The sequence below is a fragment of the Cervus elaphus genome, chromosome 7 (assembly GCF_910594005.1).
Source record: "Cervus elaphus chromosome 7, mCerEla1.1, whole genome shotgun sequence".
Taxonomy (NCBI): Eukaryota; Metazoa; Chordata; class Mammalia; order Artiodactyla; family Cervidae; genus Cervus; species Cervus elaphus.
In genome coordinates, this window is record NC_057821.1 from 11,902,782 (window position 1) to 11,921,178 (window position 18,397).

At 51.4% G+C, this 18,397-nt stretch overlaps 2 protein-coding genes across 2 annotated transcripts in view; both read left to right on the forward strand.

Moving 5' to 3' along the window:
- Positions 1–12,333, forward strand: part of RAB44 (RAB44, member RAS oncogene family) — a 39,114-nt gene extending 26,781 nt beyond the window's left edge. Inside the window, 6 exon segments of the mRNA XM_043907315.1 lie at positions 1–1,531; positions 5,069–5,150; positions 6,457–6,571; positions 7,670–7,771; positions 9,986–10,062; positions 11,692–12,333. Coding sequence (XP_043763250.1) covers positions 1–1,531; positions 5,069–5,150; positions 6,457–6,571; positions 7,670–7,771; positions 9,986–10,062; positions 11,692–11,782 — 1,998 coding nt within the window. The 3' untranslated portion in view covers positions 11,783–12,333.
- Positions 12,334–17,368: 5,035 nt separating this feature from the next.
- On the forward strand, positions 17,369–18,397 carry LOC122697711 (neuropeptides B/W receptor type 1-like). The gene has a single exon (XM_043908705.1). It carries the CDS (start codon positions 17,369–17,371, stop codon positions 18,395–18,397), a length of 1,029 nt encoding a protein of 342 aa, XP_043764640.1.

The window sequence follows — 18,397 nt, forward strand, 5'->3', positions numbered from 1 at the left end:
GCACCTTCAGGGACCGAGGAAGAGGAAGGAGCGAACACAGACGGGCTGGATACAAGTCCCCCAGAGCAGACTGGAGAGCCCCCCAGCCCGGAACCTAGGGAGGAGTCAGGGCTTGGCCCGGGGGTCCACATCCCCTGGGGTCTCCCGGGGGTCCCAGCTGGGGAGTCAGGGAGCCTGGTGGCAGCTGCCGTCGAGGTGCTTGTTCCTTTGGAGGATGTGCCCCCTCCTGAAGTGACCTCGCCCCCTCCCCAGGCTTCAGCTGGGCCCAAGGCATGGTTCCAGACCTCATACTTGGAACCACATGTTCCTCTGTTTGCTCAGGAGCCCTCTTCAGATCCAGGGGGCTCTCCAAGGAGCCCCCCTAGGGCATCTTCAGGGACTGAGGAAGAGGAAGGAGCGAACACAGACGGGCTGGATACAAGTCCCCCAGAGCAGACGGGAGAGCCCCCCAGCCTGGAGCCTAGGGAGGAGTCACAGCTTGGCCCGGGGGTCCACATCCCCTGGGGTCTCCCGGGGGTCCCAGCTGGGGAGTCAGGGAGCCTGGTGGCAGCTGCCCTCGAGGTGCTTGTTCCTTTGGAGGATGGGGCCCCTCCTCAAGTGACTTCGCCCCCTCCCCAGGCCTCAGCTGGGCCCAGCGCACAGTTCCAGACCTCACACCCAGATGACGAGGGCCCTGACCCTGGGCCGATCCCACCCAAGCCGCCCCGGCAGAGAGAGGCCCTCCTTTGGGACCCCCATTCTGCTGGCTCTGAGCCAAGGCCGGGGTCTTCAGGAGCCGGAGCCCTCCCGGTGGGGCTGGGTGAGCCCTCCCACGGCCTGGTGCCTGGGGGTCCGGCTCCCATGGATGGATGGGAGCAGGGCAAGCGGAGCCCAGACGCACAAGAGGGCCATTCAGGGGAGCTGCAGGAGGCTCATGGCCGGGTCCCTGGGCTGCCCGCTTTCCACCCCTGGAGCCTGGAAGAGGAGCCCGGGGCTGAGGAGAGGAAAGCAGGGGACCGGGGAGACCAGCAGTTCAGGTCAGAGCTGACCATTGAGGTTTGCGGCCTGAAACCCGAGCACTCGGAACTCCCCCAGCTTGATTCCCAACCCACGCCTGGCCCACCTGACAGAATGCAGGCTGAGGCTGAAGCAGAAGCCCCGGCTCCCAGGAAACCATCCAGGGGCTTTGCCCGCATGGGGCCTCAGCCTGGGGATGGAGCAGGGCCCCCAGAGCCCACACAAACCCTTCCCACCAGGGCTGAGCTGGAAGCCCAACCCAGGCCCCGGCCTACAACTACCCATGCAGAAGGAGAACAAGCCCCCTCTAAGTCCAGGGAGCCAAGGGCAGAGAACAGGCCTGAAGATCCAAGAACGGACTCTGGAGGCCCGGGGTTGACCCCGTCCCCTGGGGACCACGCGGCCAGTGAACCTTTGGCCAACCCTGATTATGCCTTCCACGTCATCTTCCTGGGAGACGCGAATGTGGGCAAAACCTCCTTCCTGCACCTGTTGCACCAGAACAGCTTTGCCACTGGGCTGACAGCAACTGTGGGTAAGAGCCGCCTGGGGAGGATGGCAGGGGAGGGAGGGGAGAGCCGGGGGACCAGGCTGGCGAGCTGGAGCAGGCCCGGAGCGAACCATCTCCGAGCAAGCTGTCGGTTCTGCCCTCGCCACAGGCCCTGCTTTAGATGTTATTTTATACGGGCATAACCTGGCTATTCTACTAATCATCTCTAATTATAGGTAATTTGCTTTCTCTGCATTGATCTGATTAGCTAATAATGTGCCACGTTAACAAAGCACCTACAATTTAGGTGGCAGCACTGGCTGATGGTGAAAACAAGCTGGTCTCCACTCACATGGCCCCTGGGCAGGTCATCTCAGGGACCCCGCTGCTTGAATTTGCCCAAGACCAGCCCTAGGCCAGCCAGCCAGGCTCTGGCAGGAAGCTACCTCGGACAAGTTGAATATTTTACACAGAAAGTTTTTGTAGAGTGGGGTAAGTTAGGAACACCGGTGCCTGAGTTCAGAACCCAGCTCTGCCACTTACTAGTGGTATGAACTTGAGCAAATTATTCAAGCCCTCTAAGCATAACAGGGGCAACAGTAGTGCTGACCTCTGAAAGGGCTGTAAGAATTAGTTAATACATATCAAGGTCTTTGCATACTATCTGGCACATATTAACTGCTCAGTTAATATTAGCTATTTTTATGGTGGTTATTATTATAAGTACATTTTTGATAATGTCTAGTCCAGTGGCTTTTGCAAATGAAATGTCCTAAAGCACAAAGCCTCCTCTCCCTAAGAATATAGGGGTATGTGGCCACTTGTATAAAGCCACAGAAAAGAGCTCATGGGAAATGTTTGGCTTGGGGTAAAAACGGAGGGATCCACGTCTTTGTGTCTGTCTAGGTGCACGCTAACTGGGTACCAGTGCAAGACCAGTGGGTAAAGTTCTCAAACTTTACCTAAGAGAGTCCCTCACCCCCTCACCCAGGACAGGTTCTTGAACTTTTCTCTGCCTGAGAAGCCTCACCTGGGGAGCCAGTTAAAAATGCAGTGTTGTCAGGAATAGGGGACCCTCATAGGAGGTCTGTTCTGGTGTTGAACAGGGTTACAAGGTCTGCAAAGCTACCATCATTAATCATGCAAGCCAGGGGTCCCCAACCTCCAGGATCTAATGTCTGATGATCTAAGGTGTTGATGTAATAACAGTAGAAATAAAATGCACTATAAATATAATGCACTTGAATCACCCTGAAACCACCACTCGCCCCCACCACCCTAGTCCATGGAAACATTGTTTTCCAAGAAACCAGTCCCCGGTCTCAAAAAGTTTGAGGACTGCTGACCTAAGCTACTGGTTACCGACCACCTACAATGCACCAGGCACACTTGCCTTATTCCATACGAGAGCCCTCTCATACCTATGAGCCTCTCCCATTATCATGTGGTGAGAAGTTTCCACGAAATTCAATAGAGAAAATACAGGTTGTGTAATTGTAAAAAGACAAGGCAAGCCTGTGTGCACTAGTCAGATGGGAGGAGTGTGTGTGTGAAAGTTGCTCAGTGGTGTCCAACTCTTTGCGACCCCATGAACTATACAGTCCATGGAATTCTCCAAGCCAGAATACTGGAGTAGGGAGCCGTTCCCTCCTCCAGGGGATTTTCCCAACCCAGGGATCGAACCCAGGTCTCCTACATTGCAGGCCAATTCTTTACCAGCTGAGCCACAAGGGAAGCCCTGATATCCAAATCCGTCCCACACTTAGCTGTGGTTTGGTGCTCCTGGTGGCTGCCATCCATTGGGCTTACCTGTCACTGGGGATGATTCCAGCTTCCTCAGTCATAATCTCCCCACTCAGCATTACCCTCCTCCGTTCCCACCCTGCTTTCTCACCTGTCTGCCCTGGAGAACAGGGCTGGTGGAGGACCAGAGCCAGAGCCAATTGAATTATAGCTGACTGCGCATTTTTTGAGGTCTCTGCAGTTATCCCCATTTTACACATGAGGAAAACAGAACTGAAGTCCTGGTTAACTTTTTGGCCCTATCTGGGCACCAAAATTCACACCTGGGGCCACCTGCTTTCAAAGCACAGGCCCTCACCCCAGAGGCTCTACGCTTTTACGCGCTCAGCGCAGCCCGCTCCCTGGGGTTGTTCATGTAAAATAGCAGATTTCTTAGGAAGCAGAAGACATTATATTTCTGACAGTTTATGTGGTTTGAGTTGTAACATGTGGAGATACGTGGGTAGACTGAGGGTGGGCGATGGGCAGGGAGGCGGAAAGTGGGAGTAATGGAAGTTAGTAAATGCAAAGAATAATCATGAGGGTCGCTCTGTAGATCATGCCATGGATGTTTACGCAGAGGCTGGATGTCATCACAGGGGGTGGGACTGGGTAACCGCAGTAGTTTCTGCAGACCCTGGGCTTCCTTAGACCTTCAGGAAAGGGGGCAGTAAAGAGAAATGCATGCTGCAGACAGACTTCTGCTGAGGTCAGGGCTTCCCGGCTGCTGCTTCTCCTAGTCTCCTCTGGGGAGCACGGATGGGGGCATCTGTGGCTTGTCACCACTGGGGGCAGAAGTAAGAGCTTGTGGGGGTCACTGTGTCACCTTGAGGAAGGTCTCTACCGGCTCAGGGATCATGTGAGGAGCTGCCTCTTCCCTGAGCTGGTCTGAGCCCCATGGTGGGCTCAGCAGGGACAAAACAGCCTCTCTCCATCACCCCCATCCCACTCGGTGTCCCTGGGAACTGGGGGTTGGCAGGAAGTTGCTCCCCAAAGATTCCAAACCTCCCCGGGGATTTCACTAGTACTTCCACATTTCCAGGGACAGGAGAGGTCTAGAACCATGACCCAGGGAAGGGTTGGTCTGTGAAATTTTGAGGAGGTGGAGGTTCAGAAAGATGAGAGTTCATAGTAGATAATAAAAATGACCACTTCCCAAGCAGCCCCTAGACATTGGACCAGACCTTGAACATAAGTCATTTAATCCTGCCAATGACCCAGTGACATGGGTCTTTTTAAACTGCCACCTTGCAGATGAGGAAGGAAGGCTCAGAGAGGTGAAGTGATTCACGCAGGCAGCAGAGCAGCAGAAGGCGGACAACTCACAGCCCAACCGGTCCTCCTTGAAGCCAGCACTCCCTTCAGCCTCCCAGGTTGCCTGTCTGCCCTGCTGTATAGAGAAGAAAGATGCATGCCATAATTAGGAATGAAACAAGAAGTATTATTAAAAAAATAAATGAATGAAACTGATTTTCCAGAGTAGCCTGAGGAATAAACATTGCCATGTAGTTGAGAAGACAGGTATTTTCGTAGAGGTAAATACAAGGCAGGGTGCCTCATGTCAGCCAGCTGTCAGGGTGGGAGTGCAGTGGGAGCTAGGTAGGCAGAGCAGGCTTCTCGGAAGATATGGACCCTCAGTGTGGATGGGCTTTGCAGAGCAGAAGGGAAGCCCGGCTGCCAAAACTTCCCACCGCCCTCCCATGGCTGGTACTGGGAGCAGGTGCATATTCAGGCAGGTGTCAGCTCCAAGTCCTGGATGGTAACTTGAAAGTAGGCTTGACTCTCATCTCTGTGTCCTAGGAGTGGATTTTCGAGTCAAAAACCTGCTGGTGGACAACAAACGCTTTGCACTGCAGCTCTGGGACACAGCTGGCCAGGAGAGGTAATGGACACTGTCGACATTGGTGGCCGACAGACTAATCGCACTGCAGAGCAGTGGAGCCCAGCCCCGACCCAGAGTCCTACCAAGTGCAAATGCAACTTGTACCTGATGAGGATTCAGGAGGTGGGGGATGGAGAGATGAGTCCAGGCCCAGGGCAGGAGACAGGAGCGCACACCCAGAGGCCCCCTCAGCCTGGCGGGGCAACTGTGAGGGCCGTCCCAACATGGCCTGCAGAGCACATCTACCCAATCGTTTTTTTTGTCCACGCCTTGTGGCATGCGGGATCTTAGTTCCCCAACCAGGAATCGAACCCACTGAAGTGGAGTGGAGGCTTGGACTCCCAGCCACTGGTCCTCCAGGGAAGTCCTCTCACCTATCCTTTGAAAATATTAGCTTTTGACTTTTCAGTTAAGCAGTAGTGATCAAAACTGAAAAGGGACATCATCTATGACCCAGAAGTTCTACTTCTAGAAATTCATTCTACTGACAAACTCATACTATATTATCAAAAGGACCAAGACTGTTCACAGCAATAATGTTTATATTATGAAACATTGGAAGCCTCCTAAGCACTATCAGTAGTGGGCCAATTAAATAAATTAGAGTCTCTTCACACAATAGAATATAATGAAGCCAGAGAAAAGATGGAGGATCCTCTTTATATATCTTTGTGACCCCCATGGACTGTAGCCCTCCAGGCTCCTCTGTCCATGGAATCCTCCAGGCAAGAATATCGGAGTGGGTAGCCATTCCCTTCTCCAGAGGATCTTCCTAAGCCAGGGATCGAACCTGGATCTCCTGCCTTGCAGGCAGGTTCTTTACCATCTGAGCCACCAGGAAAGTCACCCTTTATGTACCAATAGGGAAATATCTCTAAGACATTTTATTACCTGCAGAAAGCAAAGAACAGAGTATTGAACATTAATGAGTATAGTGTTTTACACTGTATTTGTTTAAACAGTGTGTGTATGGGGGAAGTGTGTGTGTATGAGTATATATATGCATTTATGTATATGCATGAAATATCCCTGGGAGACTATTTAAATAATGGGTAACTCTGGTTGCCTCTGGGGAGGGGGACTGGATGGCTGCAGGATGAAGGTAGAGTCGCCTGAGAGAGACTTTTCATTAGATGCCCTTTGGTACCTTTTGAAATCTGAGCCATCTGTTAGCCTATTCAACAATAAGCACACAGTAAGAAGGAAAAAGCACGCACACCCTCTTTGGGAAGCAGCTAGAAGCTGATGTGGCAGCTGAGGCCTAGAGAGGGTGCCTGGCATCACCCGGCGCGGACTCTCTGGGCAGGTACCACAGCGTGACTCGGCAGCTGCTGCGCAAGGCGGACGGCGTGGTGCTCATGTACGACATCACCTCCCAGGAGAGCTTCGTCCACGTGCGCTACTGGCTGGACTGTCTCCAGGTGAGCTGCCGGCGGCTGGGGCTGGCCCCAGTGTGCAGTCAAGAGGCAGCTCGTGTCTCTCCCACTCCTTTTTTCTCCCAGGATTACAAAGGACACAACCGACATGTGGGTGACCATCTGCTGAGGGCGTGTGGCTGGATGGGCTGGGAGCATGGTAGTACAAAGAAACCACAGCCACACAGTGTGGTCTCCAAGACAAACTCTTTCCTGTATCCTTCCTGTGACCATTTCTTTCGTATACACCAAAGCTCTGTGATGTGTTCTTAACGCCTGGGGATGATGCAAGTTTAGTGTCCCTCTGGATGAGCATTCCTTTGTCCATATATCTCTAGTCCTTTCCCCCACATGTGTATTTGATGTATGTATGAATGAAATTCATATGCTGAAATTCTACAGTACGTGCTAGCACAGAAGAGGGATATGAAGAAAGACATGTTGTCTTCTCTCTAGAAGTTTCTGGTCCAGTTGTAGAGATGCAAAGGAAGCAGAATAAAGTAATATTTGAGGGAAACGTGGTTCTGAGTTCTGATGAGATCTGGGTTTGAATCCCAACTACCCCATCCTAACTCTGTAACCTCGGACAAGTGACTTAAACTCTCTGAATTCAATTGTCCAACTTTTCTCATAGAGGAGTTGTGAGGATTAACTGCTATAACTGTTTTCAGCACAGCGCCTGGTATATAGTAAAGTCTCTGTTAACGGAAGCTATTATTATTATCATCCATGAAACAGTTAGGATATGAGTCAAGGCAACCTGTGTAATCTAACACTAGGCTATTCAGCACAGGCAGGAAAAGAGAGGCATGGGCAGGAGCAACCCAGGAAGGCTCCCTAGGGGAGGTGACTTTGAGGTTGGCCTTGGAGAGTGGGTGACACGTTTGCAGGCGGAGAGGAGGGGTAGGTTTGCTGCAGGTGGAAGGGAACATGTCAGAGGTGGGAAGAGCATGGAGTGGGTGTGATATAGAAAGTGGGCTCTGTGTGTAGGGGAGGAAGTGGCACAGGGTCAGCTTTTCCTAGAGGGCAGGGTCAGATCCACCCAGGGCCTGGCTCCCAGCAGGTGCCGGACAGGTGTGGCTGAGGGAATATTTCTGTGTACAGGATGCAGAGTCTGACAATGTGGTCATCCTTCTCTTGGGAAACAAGACGGACTGTGAAGAGGATCGGCAAGTGTCCACTGAGGCCGGGCAGCAACTGGCCCAGGTGAGCAACTGGGCATCAGTCCCTCTCCCAGCCTGGACTGGGCAGACCCCTCCCTGCTGGGTAGCGAATAGATTACCCTGGCCTGGGCCACAGAGAACAATCCGCTCCTGCCTCTGCTCAATCAGAGACTAACAGCCTTCCACCCACCCGGGCCCAAGACTCAGACAGGAGATGGTAACTGTGGGCAGGACATTTAACCTTACTGTTGCATTAGCAAATCCCCACAGTGTCCTGACCTACGTAAAAATTACCTTCAGACTAAAAAGCTTTTCAAGCTTCACTTAAAATTCCCAATCAAATCTTCATCTTATCTCTGGTCTCTAATTAACATAACATTCCTTCTAATTTATTCTATCTTAAGACCCAAATTCTTCCCTGGGAAGATTGCATCAAAAGCCCCACCACCACCAGACAGGGGAGTGTGGATACAATTTATTTTTGAGTAGAATTGAACTACATTCCAGAAAATCTGGAGAATAATTAAGATGGAAATAGTCTCATTCCCGGCCCTACCTCTGACACCACCCCTCTTGACATTTCCATGTCGTGTTTCCTTCCCATTTCTTCTCTCATTTCTCCTAACCATGAGGTCATCATTGTGGCTCATGGTTGGTGGGAATTTTTTCCTCTTAAACGTAGTAGCTCACCGCCTTGACAGGAACTCCTTCTCCAGCAATTTATCCAAAGGAAAGAGTTAGAAATAATAATTCCTAAGAGAAGAACGTAATAGATCCTGTGTATAATTGAAAATGTTTGTATGAGAATGTTCTTTATGAGAACAAACACTTGGCAACATTTGGTGGTTAATTTGTGGAGCTTCATGCAAAAAGCTAGCATTCGCCATTAAGAATCCTATTCTGAAAAATATTTAAGGTTGTGGAGGAAATATTTACAATATAATGTGAAGTCAGAAAAATAGCCATGTCTCTGGGGACAGGTTAGGTTGAATCATATGAGACTGCTGATATTTGACTGTTTGGCATCTATCAGAGCAGCAATTTCATACAGTTGAACCTAACAGTATAATGATATTTAGCCCACACTCCACACCCCCAATAAAAGGGTCATATAAAACAGAATGGAAATATTGGATTGGCCAAAAAGTTTGTTCTGTTCTGTTTCTAAAGAATTTTTTGGTCAACTCAATATATATTCAAACACTAACAGAAGTGGTTTATAATTTGCACTTACATTTTTCACTAAAAAAATTTATTTACTTATTTATTTATTTTTGGCTGTGCTGGGTCTTCATTGCTGAGTGGGCTTTCTCTAGTTGCAGCAAGTGGGGGCTACACTCCAGTTGCGGAAGGCTGGCTTCTCATTGCAGTGGTTTGTCTTGTTGCAAACCACGTGCTCTAGGGCGCCTGAGTTCAGTAGCTGTGGCTCCCGGACTCTAGAGCACAAGGTCTATAGTTGCGGCGTACAGGCTTAATTGTACAGCTTGTGGGATCTTCCCAGATCTTGCGTGGAACCTGTGTCTTCTGCCTTAGTAGGCAGATTCTTTTCCACTGAGCTGCCAGGGAAGCCCTGTACTTACACATTTTTATGCTACATTTCCCAATATTTCCCCCAATTCAATACTTTTGAAATTAAAAAATAATATATATATATATATATATATGTGTGTGTGTGTGTGTGTGTGTGTGTGTGTATACACACACAACGAATGACTTTAAAGAGCTTCTCAGGTGGCACAGTGGTAAAGAATCTACCTGCAATGCAGGAGGCGCAAGAGACACAGGTTCGATCTCTGGGTCAGGAAGATCCTCTGGAGGAGGAAACAGCACCCCGTCCCAGTATTCTTGCCTGGAAAATTCCATAGAAAGAAGAGCCTGGTGGGCTGCAGTCCATGGGGTCCACAAAGAGTCAGACACGACTGAGCGGACACAGACAACAACTTAAAAATGTCCCCAAGGACATTTCTCCTAAATGGAATACGGGCTTCCCACCATCACTCTGAAGGCTGTGGGGTGTTTCTGGGTGGCGTCTTTGACACCTTGGCCAGCCAAAATGGAGAGACAGTGGGCAGAGGGGCAAGGCTGGGGACCATGGAGACGGGGAGACAGAGACAGGCTGCCTCGCCCGTTGGGGTTGGCTTGGGGATGTACTGGATGGGACTCTGTCTGATGGTCGGGTCTTTGGTGGTGGGGGCTGCCGCCTGGACTCTCGGGGATCTCCCCCACAGCATCTGTACCCCCATCTATCTGGCTGCAGGAGCTGGGGGTCTCCTTTGGAGAGTGCAGCGCTGCGCTGGGTCACAACATCCTGGAGCCCGTGGTGCACCTGGCCCGGTGAGTGCTGCCCTACTCCTCCCCGCCCAGAATCTTCTGGACAGCCTTTAGCTGACTCATATGGGAGGGGAGGCCCCGCTGAGGAAGTGCCTTAGAAAGCACACGGCTCAGAAGCCTGGGGAAGGAGTGAGAACCCTCGAGGAGTCTCCTGAGTCCAGTTCTACCAGTCCTGTCAGCGACCCCACCTCCAGGAAGTCTCCCCTCCCCTCTCTGCGCCTCCGTGCCCTCCCAAGCTTCCAGTGACTTCCACTGCACTTAGAATAAAATTCAGATGCCTCCTAATGGCCCGGATTGGCTCCTGTGCCAACTCCCTGCCCCCCACCCGACCCCCTGTCATAAGCTTCAGCCACTCAGAGGAACCCTCCCTGACCACACCTGCTCCCACCACTATTCTGAATCTCTTTCTCTGTGTCCCTCAAAGCCCTTCTTCTTCTTCTTCTTTTTTTTTTTTTTCAGCTGCAAAGAGCAGCTTGAGGGCTCTTAATTCCCTGACCAGGGATCGAATCCAGGCCCTTAGAGTGAGAGCTCAGAGTCCTAACCACTGGACTGCCCGGAAGTCCCACAAAGCCTTTCCCGGAAAGCTGTCGTTACAGAGTTTGTCTGTTTTCTTGATGCTGACTGTCTTCCCCACCAGGCTGGAGCTCTAGCAGGGCCAGGTCTTTTTGGTTCAGCTCCTCCCCGTTCCATCCCTGGCTTGGGAAGATCCCCCAGAGAAGGAAATGGCAACCCACTCCAGTATTCTTGCCTGGAGAATTTCATGGACGGAAGAGTGTGGTGGCCTGCAGTCCACAGGGTCCCAGAGTCGGACACGACTGAGTGACTAACACTTCCTCCCCCTGGAGCCTGGCACATGTCGGTGTTCAATTAATGAATGAAATGAGTGAGGTGGGAGGGGTTTTAGATGACATGATCTCTAGGCCCCTTCTCTGACAAAGCAACTTTCAGAATCAGCTTGCTGAACCACAAACCTGATCCCGTCTTCTCTGGGACAGGAAACTGCTTAATGACTTCCCTTTGCTTTAGAAGAAAAGCCCTACTTGTGGCTTCCTGGTCAGCAGAGCCCTGAATCCTTGCTGCCTCCAGGGCTTCTTTCTGGCCATTCAGTCCTTAGGGTCAGTGATTTAGGACAGTGCCAGGCACACAGGAAATATACTGTGAATAAACAAATTAACGAAGAGGCTTTACTTCACTGATCCCCCAGCTCTCTCTTGACCCTAAGCCTTTGCCCTCTGCCTAGAACTCACCCTTCCCTCTGTTCTGCAAGTGGACTCTTGTCCAGTGCTCGGTCTTGGCTCCAGCAATGCTTCCTTGCACCCTAAGTCCCTCCCGGATCTGGTGTGAAGTCCCTCTGTGTGCCGCCCCATTCCTGGGTCCTGATGGCCCCTTCCCGTCTCCGTCTCCCACACTACGCAAGGCAAGACCTGCTGGCTTCATGGTCAGAATCAGAGTCTCTTGCCCCCGGCACACAGTAGGCTGCAGAGAATGCTAGGGAAGAGACAGAAAGGTGTTTCATGCCATGTGGAATGCAGGGCAGGGGCAGAGAGGAAGCCCCCAGCTGCACCCTTGGGTCCCTCCCAGCTGCCTTTGGCAGGTGAGAGAGAGGACTGATGCCTGGGCATCTTCACGCAGGTCTCTCAAGATGCAAGAGGAGCGCCTGAAGGGCTCGCTGGTGGAGGTGGCCCCCGAAAAGCCTCCAAAGAGAGCTGGCTGCTGCTCCTGAGGCCCTGGCCTGGCTGGGGTCGGCTGGTCACCTCCCTGGGTTTCCTGTGCCTTGGCTCCTGTCCCACCTGCCTGGACACAGCAATGACAGAGACGACTAGCTCAGAAGTTCTGGAAAACCCTCCTCGGGTCAGGGACTCAGACCCCAGAGCAGAGGCTACACTAACGCTGGCCTTTGCACCCAGAAAGGGACTTTTCTGAGTAATAAGGTTGGTGGGGATGGGGAGGGCCAGTCAAAACTCTTTAAAGAAAGGAAAAGCCCAGAAAAATGACTTAAGGAAAATACACCACAGTATTGGCAAAACATCTCTGGGTGATAAAATTATAGGGTAAAGGTGTGGGGGTGTTTTCCTTTTTACATGTATTTGTATTGTCAGGTCTTCTACGATGACTGGGTATTCCTTCTGTAGTCAGAAATAAGAATAAATCTTGAGGGGTGGGAGGGAAACTTTTCAAAGAGCTTGCTTCAGTGCTGATTCCTAATTGAAATGGCCTGTTGATTGCAAAGTCCTCTGTTTATTAAAGCATTCCCACTGTTCCACGCCTGGCAAAGCTGGTGAACCTCGTCATTCTCAATCTGTTGATTTGCAAACAACAGGGGGTTTCTTTCAAGCAGAATCTAATTCCTGGGGAAGAGCTGATGGCCCCTGGTATGTTCCATCCCCACCCCCATCTCCCTGAGCCCCAACCTCACTCTCTTTTCCCAAGGTCTGCCTCTAAGGGCTCACATTTGGGGACCTCACCCCTTGCTCCAAGCCATGGCGCCTCTGATGCCAACCTCAGCCTTGAGGATACACTTGTCAATCTCTGAACACACTCAAAGCGCAGCTGGGGTGCGGCTGGGGGATCCTGGGGAGCAGCAGGAAACTGGATTCAGATTATTCACAGGCTCCTCTTTGGAGTTTTTGTGAGAGTTCCCAGAATTACACAACATTGGCCTCCTGAAAGGTGGCTGTACGTTATAACCCGGGGCTGGGGATTTCAGGGCCCTCGGGGAGCATGCTTTGAAAGTCTTAGATGCCCGGGGTGTTGTGCTATCTCCTGTCATCAGTGTTTGCTGTAAATGTTGACTGTCACATCTTACTGTTAACCACAGAAATGCTTACCAAGTACTGTGGTCCAGAGTGGGAAGGTCGCTGAATCTGGTACTTGGTAATCATTCGGGTACTGGCAACTTCCTCCTCTGAATCAGAGGAAACCTCAGTTTCGTAGACAGACAAGCAAATTCAGTTCCAGAGACAGAGGTACAGAGAGAGAGAGACTGAAGGAGAAAGAGGAGGGCAAGAGACAGAGGAAAGAGAGAGCAGAAATAGAGACACTGATGTAGAGAACAAATATATGGATACCAAGGGGGAAGGGTGGTGGTGGGAGGAATTGAGAGATTGGGACTGACACCCATGTGCACTATTGATACTACATATCAAATAGATAACTAATGAAAGCTTACTGTATTGCACAGGGAACTCTACTAAATGCACGGCAGTGACCTGAATAGGAAGGAAGTCCAGAAGGGAGGGGACATAGGATTACGTATAGCTGATTCATTGTGCTGTGAAGTAGAAACTAATGCAACACTGTCAAGCAACTGTACTCCAGTAAAAATTAATTATATGTATTAAAGAAGTTTCCGCTCTTGATCCTTACCCCTTCTCTGTCACTAGAAGCAAACAAGCAGAAGCCAGGGAACACTTGGCAAAGAGGTGAGGTGGAGAAGATTCATGTATCAGAAGGCACCAGAGGTTACATTAGATTCCTTTAGTGGATCCCATTCAATCTCTAGTCAGTGCAGAACGATTCCTGTGATCCACCCAGTTCTCTTACTGGTCTGACTCACTGATCCTTTCTCAGCCTCCATGTCTTCTCCCTCCCTGGGTCCTGGGAGCCCACAGCCCTCCTCCTGTTCTGAGCAGGTTTTAGGCCCTAGTATGCTCAGAGAAATATGGCCAGAGACAGATGGAGACAGGAAGATGCGGGCCGGCGTAGTTGATGCCCGGCCCTGGCTAAGAGTGGGGGGCTGGTCCTGCTGTGGCTCATGGCCTTCTCTCTTGGGCCTGGGGATCTGGCAGGCACCAGCATCTCTGTCCTGTGGGCCAGCGAGTTAATGAGGCAGGTCGGCAGGGTGTGATTCCTGGGGGAGTGGTAGAGCGGATAGTGCCCCTGTCCTTTGGGGGAATCTGGTACAGAAGTGGCCCCTCTGCCCGCCCCTCCCATCTCAGCCCTGTCCCTGCCCTGGGCAGCTAGCTCCTTGGAGGTGGGGTGCTAGAAGGAACAGCACGTCTGCCCAGAACCTTCTCTTAGCTTTCTCTGGCTGGACCCAGCTTCAGGGCAGAGCACAGCTGTGGAGGGGTCACCAATCTGCCCTGGTGTCAAAGGACCCCAAGTCAGTAAGCAGAGCCCAGCAACTTCCGAGCAGCACAAGGCAGGTGAGGAGGCAGCAGGAGGGACTCAGGATAGACCTCAGAGTGAACTTTCAGGCAAGGGTGGGTTCTCAGGGCATGTCCGTCAAGGGGGCTCTGGTCACAGCTTAGCTTGAAGCTGATGAAGAAACAGAGGGTGGGATTAGGTTGATGGGTCTCAGCGTTTGGAGTGAGAAGGGGAAGGCAGGGGGATAAAATGGAGCCTGGGCAGGGGTGGCAGAAAAGAGAGATTTTTTTGGAACTGAAGGTGGGCAGGATCAGAACACTAGCCATCATTTACCAAGTGCTTGCTACGCTAGGCACTCTTCTGAGCACGTAACTCATATTACCTCATTTAATCCTCACATCAGCCCCATGAGATGGGGTCTGTTATTATCCCCATTTTACAGATGAGGAAAGTTACGCAGAGAAGGTCCAGTAGATGGTAGATGGATTCCCCGGTGGCTCAGTGATAAAAAAAAAGAATCTGTCTGCAATGCAGGAGACGTAGGTCGGATCTCTGGGTCGGGAAGATGCCCTGGAGGAGGGCATGGCAACCCACTCCGGCACCCTTGCCTGGAGAATCGCATGGACAGAGGAGCCTGGTGGGCTACAGTCCATGGGATCACAAAGGTTTGGAAACGAGTGAAACGACAAGCTCGTGCACACACGTAGCTGAGCAAGTGGTTGAGGGAGGCTTTAAACTCAGGCTCTAGTGCCTATAAGCTTAACCCTGAAGTTAGACCTTTCTATAGACTACAGATAGGGCAGCAGCAAGGTCCTTTGAGCCTTTTCTTTTCCCCATCCCTTCGCCCTTTCCCTCCCCTCCTCTCCAATCATATTTCATATCATTAGCAGGCAAGCCTGGCCAGATGGAAGAAACAAAAAAGCATTGACAAATGCTTGGAGAGTGGCATTCATCCGGGGCAGTTAGGGTATTAGGGGGTCCCTCAGTTTCTCCTTCCCCTGCAGCCCCTGGAACCAGAGTCTGAGACCTGGGGTGTTGGCAGCAGAATCCATAGAGACCTCCCCACCTGCTGTCTCTTCTCAGGCAAGCGGCTGCCATGGCGCCCTGAAAACAAGCAAAGCCTCTGCAGGAGGGACTCAGGGGACCCCTGGCTCTGAGCCAGCGGCAGAGGGCCTTTCCAGCCCCCACTCCCTGTGCAGGAGACAAGGGGATGGAAACAAGAATCAGGATCCCACTGAACCATCCTTTTTGCTGCTTGTTGGCCCAGTACCTGGCTCGGGATAAATGCTCAGGAAATATTTGTTTAGTTTCTGAGTGAAGGGGTAAGCTGCCTCTTTTTACTAATGCTCTGGGGTCCTGGCCTGTCTGTGACATGCAAGACGAAGACATCAGCCCCTGAGCCAGCTCTGGGGTGACTTGACCCCATCTCTCAGCCTGCGTGCTCTCACTCTGGGACTCCCCATGTCGTCAGCAGAGGTGATGGACCAGGTGCAGCACAGCGGTTTCCCCACCCTGCCAGGTAAGCAGCCCAGCATGACCACTGAAGGCAGTGGTTCCCAAGCCGCTCTTTCAAAACTGCCAAAGCCCGAACCAATCAAGTTGGGTCTTTAGAGTGTGACCCATGAATTAAGATTTTTTTGGCTGCACCAAGTGGCATGAGGTATCTTAAATTCCCTGACCAGAGATGGAAACTGTGCCCCCTGCAGTGGAAGTGCAGAGTCTTAACCACTGACCATGGGGAAGTCCCAGGATTAGTGTTTTGTTTTTTTTTTTTTTTTTAAACTCCTCAGCTGATCCCAATGTGCAAACATGCCTGGGAACCACTGATTGGGGCTGTATAGCTTCTCAAAGTCCTTGCATGTTCACTTTCCCACTTGACCTTCAAATTAAAACTTGTTCACTTCACAGGCAGGGTGAGGTTTTCTTTAAAAACATGTATGAAAGAAAGTGAAGTCGCTCAGTCGTGTCTGACTCTTTGCGATCCCATGGACTGTAGTCTACCATGCTTCTCTGTCCATGGGATTTTCCAGGCAAGAGTACTGGAGTGGGTTGCCATTTCTTTCTCCAGGGGATCTTCCTGACCCAGGGATTGAACCCAGGTCTCCTGCATTGCAGGCAGACACTTTACCCTCTGAGCCACCAGGGAAGCCCAAAAACATGTATAGTGCATATATATATTTATATACTAAGTAAATATATATACTATACTAAATATTAATAATATATATGCTATACTAAATATATGAGATGGCTGGATGGCATCACTGACTCGATGGACATGAGTTTGAGTAAACTCTGGGAGTTGGTGATGCACAGGGAGGCCTGGCGTGCTGTGATTCATGGGGTCACAGAGTCGGACATGACTGAGCGACTGAACTGAACTGAACTGATACTAAATATGTATACTATACTACATATATATATATACTATACTAAGTATAGTATACTGGTATATATACTACACTAGTGTATATATATGTATATACACACACTACACATATGTAGTATACATGCTACATATATGTAGTATACTAAGCATATAATATATACTATAATATATGCTATATTACTATAATATATAGCAATATATAATATAATATACATTAATATATAATATATTGTAATATATATTACTATGATATATAGTATAGATATATATCATAGTAATATATATTACTACTAATATTATATATAATATTACTATATATAGTATAATACTATATTATATATAATATAATATATTAGTAGTAATATAGTATGTATAATATAGTATATATATTATATATATACTATAATAAACATATATAATAATATATAAATATTTATTTATCAGATTCAATTTGTACTCCCTGCAACATTTTAGAAATACAGCAGTTATGACGAAAATGAAAATTACCTCAATCTCGTCCTTGAGTGCCGGTTACTGATGACAGCCGTTTTACCTCCTTTATTTCCTCGATTCCTTACAGTTGAGGTTGAGAACTACAAGTCACAGGAGCTCCACACCAGACCGTGGCGCCCCCAAGTAGCAGAGTCGGGATTTGAACCCAGGGCACTGACAGAGCCCATCCCACCAGGTTGCTGAGAGGTCTAGAGGGGCTGCGGCAGGCCCAGGGCACCGACCGCGTGCAGGGGTCTGCGAAAGAAGGGCGCTCAGCAGGGAAAGAGGGAGGCGGCCCGCGGTCTGGTTTCTACGCCGTCCTCGTGTGTCTGGAGCGGGAGAATGGAGGCCAACGCCACGTCCACCGCCGGGCTCACAGCCACAGCCGAGCGACCGCTCCGACTCGTCTTTGCGGGGGTCTGTGGCCTCATCCTGCTGGTGGGGTTGCTGGCCAACGGGCTGATGCTGCTGGTGGTGGGCCGGGGCCCGGGTGCGCGCCGCCCGCTCCTCTCCTTGACCAACAGCCTCATGGTGAACGTCACGCTGTCCGACCTGCTCTTCCTGGCCTGCGTGGTGCCGGCGCTCCTGCTGAGCTTCCTGCGGCTGGACTGGTGGCTGGGCCCCACCGTCTGCACCACCAGCCAGGCCGCCAACAGCGCCACCATGTTCTGCACCTTCTACAGCATGGTGGCCACGGCGCTCCTCCGCCACGTGGCCGTGGCCCGGCCCGACCTGGCCCTCCCGTCCGGCCCGGGCGCCCGCGGGCTGCTCTGTGGGGCCATGTGGGCCCTGGGCCTCACGGCCTCGCTGCCTACCTGGCTGTTCCAGCGAGCGGTCGTGGAGGAGGGGGCCTGGGCCTGCCTCTTGCTTCTGAACCCTGCCCAGACCTCCTGCTACTTCACGCTGCTGGGAGCCCTGGCCTTCCTGCCTTGCGTGCTGGGGCTGGGCTGCTCTTTCGGCCACATGGGCTGGCTCCTGTGGACGCAGCCCCGGGGCCCTGAGGGGGAGAGCGCCCGGGAGCACCAGGAGAACACCAGGCTCATCCTTGTAGTGCTCGTGGTCTTCATGCTGATGTGGGGGCCCTGCTCCGTGCTGGGCTACGTGGCGGCTGTGGGGGACCTGCCTGCCACGCCCGTGGCTTACACGGCCTCCAGTCTCTGCACTCTCCTGGCCTACTCCAGTTGTGCCGTCAGCCCCATCCTCTGCTTCTACCTCTCTCGCCCCTTCCGGGCCAGGCTCAGGGACCTCTTTCGCAGGCCACTGGCAGCCAGGCATCCCAGGGCTGCGGGCGGGGCTGGGGTGGTGATGGAGAGCGTCCAGCCTGGATGTGACGGGGCCCCGGGAAGCCTCTGGGGCCTGGTGGGGGTCTGA

Excerpts from the sequence above, each read along its gene's own strand:
- LOC122697711 (XM_043908705.1), top strand. The coding sequence starts at position 17,369 with ATGGAGGCCAACGCCACGTCCACCGCCGGGCTCACAGCCACAGCCGAG.